Source organism: Anomaloglossus baeobatrachus, chromosome 3 (genome assembly GCF_048569485.1).
Source record: "Anomaloglossus baeobatrachus isolate aAnoBae1 chromosome 3, aAnoBae1.hap1, whole genome shotgun sequence".
Taxonomy (NCBI): domain Eukaryota; kingdom Metazoa; phylum Chordata; class Amphibia; order Anura; family Aromobatidae; genus Anomaloglossus; species Anomaloglossus baeobatrachus.
The window spans coordinates 549,024,325-549,033,089 of NC_134355.1; the positions used below are offsets into that span (position 1 = coordinate 549,024,325).

General features: G+C 39.9%; 1 protein-coding gene across 2 annotated transcripts in view; it reads left to right on the forward strand.

The window, feature by feature from the left end:
- PXYLP1 (2-phosphoxylose phosphatase 1) overlaps positions 1 to 7,898 on the forward strand; it is a 146,496-nt gene extending 138,598 nt beyond the window's left edge. For both annotated transcript variants that reach the window (XM_075340812.1, XM_075340813.1), the window contains exon 7: positions 164 to 7,898. In XM_075340812.1, coding sequence (XP_075196927.1) covers positions 164 to 1,095 — 932 coding nt within the window. In that variant the 3' untranslated portion in view covers positions 1,096 to 7,898. The remainder of the gene's footprint in view (positions 1 to 163) is intronic.
- The last annotated feature ends 867 nt before the right edge of the window (positions 7,899 to 8,765 follow it).

Genomic DNA, 8,765 nt, shown 5'->3' on the forward strand with positions numbered 1-8,765 from the left:
TGGTTCCCTTTAAGGCATAATACAGCATTTTGTAAAGGAAATTCACCAGAAAAGTGTCCGTTTTTCCTGCTGCGGTGGTTCGGAGGCGGCCTTTTTTCATATAGTCATCAAAATGATAATGGTGTTAATGTTTTCGGCCCTAATATTTTACTTTCTATTGCAGGTGTTGTGCAGCATTTACAGAATGGACAGATTCTAAAGGAAATTTACTTGAAAAAACATAAACTTTTATCAAATGACTGGACAGCAAAGCAGCTTTACATTGAATCCACTGGAAAAAGCAGGACGCTACAAAGTGGGCTGGCCTTACTCTACAGCTTTCTGCCGGGTTTTGACTGGAAGAAGATAAGCATTAAACACCAATGGAGCAGCATATTCTGCTCCAGTCAATGTGACTGTCCCATGAGGAACCACTACCTGGAAGAAGAGCAGCGTCGCCAGTATGGTTATAGGATTAAAAATGCCCAGCTGGAAAAAACCTATATTAATATGGCCAAAGTGGTTGGCGTCCCCACTAGGCTATTAAGAGCCTCCAATCCCATTGACTCGTTGCTATGTCATTTTTGCCACAATGTTTCGTTCCCTTGTACCAAGAATGGCTGTATAGACATTGAGCACTTTAAGGTTATTAAAGCACATCAAATTGAAGATGAGCGGGAGAGACATGAGAAGAAGCTGTATTACAAGTATGCACTATTAGCAATTTATCCTCTATTAAACCAGACTGTCAGCCGAATGCAACGGATAGCAGAAGGCAAAAAGGCCGAAGTGTTTGCCTTGTACTCTGCACATGACGTGACTCTTTCACCTGTCCTCAGTGCCATCGGTCTCACGGAGGCTAGGTTCCCTCGATTTGCTGCACGTTTAGCATTTGAACTATGGCAAAACACTGACAAACAGAAGGAACACTATATCCGAATACTGTACAATGGGGAGGACGTCACTTTTCAGACTTCTTTCTGTAGAGATCATGAGAAGCCCTTGAATCGGCATCTATGTTCACTGTCAAAATTTGTCAACTTTGTGAAGAAAGACATGTTCTCGGCACTGAACAGTACAAGTTATTACGATGCTTGTCATCAAAGGTCGTTCTAGAGTGGAATTCATAACGAGACGCCTAATAATTAATTGTACCATTGACAACATCTTGGTTCCGTAACTGTGCAAATCAAAGTCAACATTAAGCTCCAGCACGGGTCATGGTGAGAGCACAGAGCACATCTTACCTGCTAACCCAGCAGTGTGTCTGCCATGCAGATGTGTGCCACAGTCACGCTAACATTGATTGCTGAAATGGTGACCAGCCTTCTGTGAAAGGCATAAGGCAGAGATTGTATTGCGTTACGTTAACTGCAATTAAAACAATAATAATACCTGCCGCAATTCCAAACCCTACATGTGAAATGTGACCACCATTCACCCCAGAAACCTATAGTTCCTCATATGACTTTCTCAGGGGATCAAAACGGGGAAATGCAAATGATATTAATTATATATCCTTTTCATCTATTAGATTTATACAATTTTTTTCTAATGGCTGAGATGGGAAATCTACTGTACTTTAAAAGGAAGCAAACTTGGAAAATGACCTGTTGTTTAGCTAAATTCATTTTTTTTTTAAATTTTTTGCTAATATATTTTCTTTTCTGTTTTTCATATAATTCTTTTTATAAAATAAAAAAGCCAAAAATTAAAAATCTTGCAATTTTCACACTAGCAGTATACCAGACTCATTAATTCTGTTCTTTCAGGAATTTCACATGTACATTAGTAACAATAAATTAACTCTGACCCTATTCTGTTCTATTCTAAGCATTTAATGTGTGTGCACAAGTCATTGTGAAAAGGGGGAACAGGGTCAGCTGTGACATCGCCCGTTGTGATTGGTGGATCCTGTGTCTTCAGCTGTATATAGTTGTGTTACTTGTCATTTTATTGCTGCCAGTGATAATGAGATTTCAGAAAAATTCTTGAAGTTGTTCCTGAAAGAATAGGAAGTGAGTCTAAAATAGCTCCAGTGTGGAAATTAAAAGCGCTCTATTATGTTAATTTAACACAGATGATATTAAAGGGAATCTATCAGCAGATTTGTTTTCTAGAAGCTGTAGCCACCACCAGTAAGCTCTTTATATACAGCGTTCTACAGTACTGTATATAAGTGCCTAAGCGATTAGTATAATCTAAGAAACATCTTTTATTTTACTCACCTGCGAGGCGGTCCAATCCAATGGGCGTTCCTGGTCTGAGTCTGGTGCCTCCTATCTTCTTGCTATTGCCATCCTTCTTCAATGATCCATGTGGATGATGTGTCCTACGTCATCCACACAGAATCTTCCATTGCGCCTCTACGCATGCACACTTCTCTCTGCCTGCTGAGGGTAGATCAAAGGATTGTAGTGCGCATGCGCAGGTGTTCTTTGACCTTTCCCCGCTCCTGTGCACTACAGTACTATACTCTGTACTCCGCAAGGCAGAGAGAAGTGTGCCTGTGTAGGAGCGTAATGGAGGACATTGTGTAGATAATGTAGGACAGGTCATCCACACAAAGCAGGGAAAAAGGACGGCGACCATAAGAATAGAGGAGGCGCCAGACTAAGACTAGCGACACCCATTGGACCAGATAAGGTGAGTATAATAAAAGCTGTTTTTTATGTTGGCCTTGGGCCCTTATATACAGTATTCTAGAATACTGTATATAAGAGCTTTACTGGTGGTGGCCGCAGCTTATAAGGGACAAATCTGGTGACAGGTTCCCTTTTAAGAGTCAATGTATTTTGAACTTTTATTTCATAAACCAATAGTACACATAAAAATAAAGAACTTTATAATATGTCTATCAAAGAAATCTGCTTCTTTCTCCACCTCATTTTCAAAGTACCTAATTCCCACTTAAAGTCTGTAGTCTGTGAAGACATATAATTACATTACTGAAGGGAGATGTAACCTGAAGAGGTATGAGCTCTGCCTCGATCTCCGTAATGTAACAATCAGTCTTCACGGAGTACAGATTTTACCCAAGAAGTGACAATTTGGAAGATGAAAGATCAGTCCTGAAGGAGAGAGAAGCTGAATTCTTTGATAAAGTAGACTCCAATGTTTCTTTTCATGTATATCATTGATTTATGAAGAAAAAGATTAAAATGACGGTTATTCTTTAAATGGATTTCACACTAATACCTAATTTAATCAATGGGTCATTTTCTGGTGATGCATTCCTCTGACAACAAAACGCCTAATGACGGCTACAACCACATTCCTCATGTCCTAAGACGAGAGACAGGAAAAGATTTCTCCTCTATACATAACATTCACATAACACTAAATATCAACCTAGACCCCTGTTAGTGCAGCAAAGCCGAGGCAGGAATATTGCCTCTTTATCTGCTCTCACACCTGACACTTTTAGATTTCGAGTGGATTTCCACAAATAATGTATTTGCAATTAGCATTTGCCCCTGTTACTGACAAATGTCGGCCAGACATACACCAGAATTGGGCAGCCATGACACTGAACTGCTCCTTGATCAAAATGTAACGTTTGGAAATATGAATAATAATAATGCCCCTGTATGCATTGTTATAATCAGACCATTCAATACCATTATGATATGAGGGATATTACACCATCAAGTGTTCTTTTTCCAAAGAAAGGAGAGCAGTGTTCCCATTCTTATACCAAAAGGCTGTTTATATAGTTTTCAAATTTAGAAATAGACTTAAAGGAGTTTTCTTGGATAAATGCTTAGTTTTACACAATTATGAGAAATAGGAAGAAGATTTCCAGCGCCAGGAATGGAAGGTTAAAAGTCCATTTTATTAAATATAAAGTAAAAATCCAGCAGGTACAGCATATGTCGGATGGTCTACAGAACAACGCGTTTCGACACTCAGGTCTTAATCATGTTCAGATATGAAGTGTTACCATCCCCAGGTCCAGTGCCAGCTCTCTGTTGCTGCACTGGTAATTGTTTTCTGGCTGCAGCAGTCACTTCATGACAGTCGCGCACATCATCGCTGCAGCCAATCACAGGTCAGCAGGTAGACGGCTCGAACTGCTGAGCTCAGTGATTGGCTGCAGCTATGGTGTGCGCTATAGCCGCGATGCTTCTGCTGCAGCCAGAACACAGTCACCGGAGCAGCAATAAAGAGTCTGCTCTAGACCCAAAGAGGGTGGGTAAGATTTTATGCATATAAAAGCTTGTAGCTTCCGGCACAATAAGCATTTAGACCTGAAAACCCCTTTAACAGTCATATCTGGCTACAGCATTTTTGACTAAAATTCATTAGATAAATTAAAGTACATTAAAATACTGCGGATGAATCTAAGGCTTCATTCACAGGACCGCACTAGGTTTGTGTTTTTCATCTCTTTTTAGGCCAAATCAAGAAGATCCTAAATGCAGATGTAATAATATAATGGAAACATTTTTTCTTTCTTTGTTTAAATCAATTTTTGGATCTTAAGGCTATGTGTGCACACAGCGGTTTTTTGACGCTGTTTTTTGTGCATTTTTGGCCGCAAAAAAAACGCACCGTTTTTGGTTGCATTTTGCTGAGTTTTTCCAATGCATTGCATGGGTGAAAAACGCAGTAAAACGCAGGAAAGAATTGACATGTTTAAAAACGCAACTAAAAAAAAAAAGTTGTGTACGCAAAAATGAAAAGTCATAGACTTTGTTGGGGAAGCAAAGTAATGCAGTTTTCAGCCCAAAAACGCACCCGAAAAACGCACAAAAAGGCTCAGTGCGCACATAGTCTAAGAGAAAAAAAATTGAAAAGGATGAAAAATATTGATCCAATACTGAAGTGTGAATGAGGACTAAAGGCGGCTGTGCAGAGCTATACCAGCCAGGGACTGCCTTTATTTAAATGAGATTTTACACTTTTTACAGTCCATATTCTGCTACTTTTTCTGGAGAAAACACTACCGTAGACAGTTTAAAAGTTTTATTTTTAGCAATGTACTGGCTACTAGGCCAAATATTAGACTCCTACTTCCTGTTTTTCACATGGTTATTAACTAGAGACTGACTTTAACCTTATTTGTTTCTATAGAATCATAACTAAGCATGCTGTAATATGTGCAAAAGTTACTGTGAAGGGAGGAAGTGAGCTGTGCCATCGCTTCATGTGACTGCTGGATTCTGTATCCTCTATTGTACATAGAGGTGTTACCTTTCATTGTCAATCAGTCTGATGGTATTGAAAAGCTATGTGCAGAACAGGAAGTGAGAGTATAGTACAAGTTCACCTGAGTAGTCCAGTGCCTGTATAGATTCTGAACTGAAAAAACACCACAAATTTAAAAAAATGTAGCGTTAAAAACCTGATGTAAATATTGGTTCATGAATGAATCTCCTCAGAACTATTGTGCTACTGTACTTTGAAGAGGAGTTTCAGCAAATAAAGGTTATTCATTGAGTGATGGAAAGTTCTCTGATTTTCCAATGTACTTTCTGCATAGGTCATTATGGCTTTCAAGTAGTAATGAGGGAGCACTCGCATACTCGGGTGCTCGGTACGTGTAACCAGCAGTTAATGCTGGGATGAACACGATTCGAGTACCCAAGTATAATGGAATTCAATAAGGGGCACACAAACATTTTTCTAGAAGATTTCCCAGAAAAATGCTCGAGTTCCCCATTAACGTCTGTTATACTCAGGTACTCGGTCGCGCCAATCTGAGCATCCAACTGCTGGTTACAAGTAGCGAGTACCCGAGCATGGTAGAGCTCGCTCATTACTAGTCATTGCGAGGACCAAGTACCCAAGCATTGTAGAGCTCGCTCATTACTAGTCATTACGAGGACCAAGTACCCAACCATGGTAGAGCTCTCTCATCACTAGTCATTGCAAGGACCAAGTACCCAAGCATGGTAGAGCTCGCTTATCACTAGTCATTGCGATGACCAAGTACCCAAGCATGGTAGAGCTCGCTCATTACTAGTCATTGCGAGGGCCAAGTACCCAAGCATGGTAGAGCTTGCTTATCACTAGTCATTGCGATGACCAAGTACCCAAGCATGGTAGAGCTCGCTCATTACTAGTCATTGCGAGGGCCAAGTACCCAAGCATGGTAGAGCTCGCTCATCACCAGTCATTGCGAGGACCAAGTACCTAAGCATGGTAGAGCTTGCTTAACATAACTTTCAAGACCTTGAATTGCAGTCATGTATTTGGAATTTATGTTACTTAAAACAATAAATAACCTTAATTTGCTGAATATGGAGGAATAGCCCTTCAAAAAAAAAATAAAATAATAAAGACACTGATTTTAGGCTTTAGTAAGTGCAAATGTGTTGCTGCCAAAATTGCTATATTGCCCCAGCCTTAAGCAAACTTGCCTACTATGAAGACGTGATTTAGTAAGAAGTATGTGGTCCTCCATAGTTCACTGTATTAAAAGGGTCATGTGTAAGTCTCGCTGTGGAATATATACAGGTTGGAGATTTCACCCTTTTCCTTATACGTGTGATTTGTGTGGGTAATGTCGGCATGATCGTCAAATGCCACAATTTTATATCTAGAGACCAATAAAAAACCCAAACTGCCTACATTATACTGTGGTGGTATGTGGTAAGTGAACTGCAGCTGAGGAAGGCACAAGGGGGTCTGTTATATAATCCAAGACTTAGCCTTCACACATAGGATTAAAGAGAACCGATCAGGTCCCCTGACTGTCCCCAACCACTTCTATAGCAGTATGGGTGCAGTTTTCTTACATCGGATGTGTTTTACGTGCCATACTAATGCAGTAATCCTTGAAGAATGACCTTTTAATCTTGCAATTAATATTTAGTAGGGCCTAGTCTGTAGCGGTGTCTCTTCTCACGAACTAGTTTTGTTGGGGATCTTCTAATCACGCCTTCCTTGCTATGATTGACAGGATGTATAATCTTCCTATAAGAACAGGTTGTCAGTCACAACTGGGGAGACGTTATTGGAAGATCTAAGGCAGGACTAGTCTGTGAGAAGACTTGTCCTACCTCATGTGTGACGCTGCCAAATAAACCTAGATCCTCCAGAGACTGCAGCTTTAGTAATCACATAACTTAAAGGAATCTACGCCTGTACTGCGGAGACCATCGAGGGACCCGCCAGGTTCTTTTTACTTGACCAGTTATGGTAGCTTGGGTAAATGCACATAGACGTGCTTCACATCAGCGGTATTTTGCCGGAAAGCCGGATCCGGCACAAATGCGGTGCAGTTCAATACAGTTAAATGGAATTGCGGCAAGATAAGGTCACATGCGGCCGCGATTCTATTGAACTGGACCGCATTTGTGCCGGATCCGGCTTTGTGGCAAAATACCGCTGAAGTGAGAGCAGCTTAATGTTTTAGCTGCAGTTATGTTTTTTGGATTTTGCAGTGAAAAATCTACATTGTAATACACTACTAACATTGAGTTTGGATATTGACATGCGGGGTGGAAATCTGCATCATGTTAATTCTTTCTGTAGATTCTTATTTGTATATTTCATTTTTGCAATGTATACAGCGAAATGTGTGGGGAATCCAGAATAAAATACATCACGTATTTTGCAGATATTGCAGTGGATTTGCTTTAAAGTCCACGCCAGAGAATCCGTCCTGTGCAAGTACGTGTTGCCTTAGTGTAGAAATGAGTGATTGTAGATTGCAGCTACTTGTGTTCTCTCTCATTAGTATGTTCTGGTCTCGTGTCTTTCTGTTTATACGGTATTACTTGTTTTCCATACTATTGTAGTAGTTCATTGTCCTACATGTTGCAGTTTTGTGTAAATACTGAACAGTTCTTACAGAACCTGCTGTAATCTGGACATTGCTTGAAACAAGTTCATTCAGGATGTATTTGTATTGTCTTCATGATATTGTGTCACTGTACATAAGAACATCCCATAAAAAGTATACCACACCATACGTTATACAAAATGTCTGTTTATTGGGTTGCAAACATCAGGGTTACATGTATGCGTTCATCTTCTTAGCAAATATGTTGAATGTTAATTGTGTGACTGAAGCCTTGAGTTCTGAAAAAAAAAAAAAAACCCAAAAACACGCACACATCCTGGTAGTGATGACATACATAATACATCGGGCACGGGCCTAAAGTGATGGCAAATCGCAGTTCACTGGATGAAAATGAAGACATGGGGACAACGAGCATTGACACTACAGATGTGGATGATTTAAAGCACCACTCCTATGTTATATATATTTTTTTTTTTATTTCACTGCTGGAGTAGTGCTTTAAATCCACGTCATCTGACCCTACTCTTATTCTTATTACTATTATGGGTACAGGAGAACTTTAGTAGATGACAGAGTTATTACTGAACATAAATTTACACAAAGACAAATACCGATGTTACCGCCTTATGGTGACCTATTGTGTTAGATACCAGCGCTGCGGGACATTTCAGAGATTACAGTAGTGTCACCGATGATGACTTACAGCTGACATTCTTTCTGATGGACTCTCAGTGAAGTAGGTGTATCTGTCTCTAAGTCAACAGTAAAGAGAAGACTCCATGAAAGTAAATACAAAGGGTTCACATCTAGATGCAAACCATTCATCAATTCCAAAAATAGACAGGCCAGAGTTAAATTTGCTGAAAAACACCTCATGAAGCCAGCTCAGTTCTGGAAAAGTATTCTATGGACAGATGAGACAAAGATCAACCTGTACCAGAATGATGGGAAGAAAAAAGTTTGGAGAAGAAAGGAAACTGCACATGATCCAAGGCACACCACATCCTCTGTAAAACATGGTGGAGGCAATGTG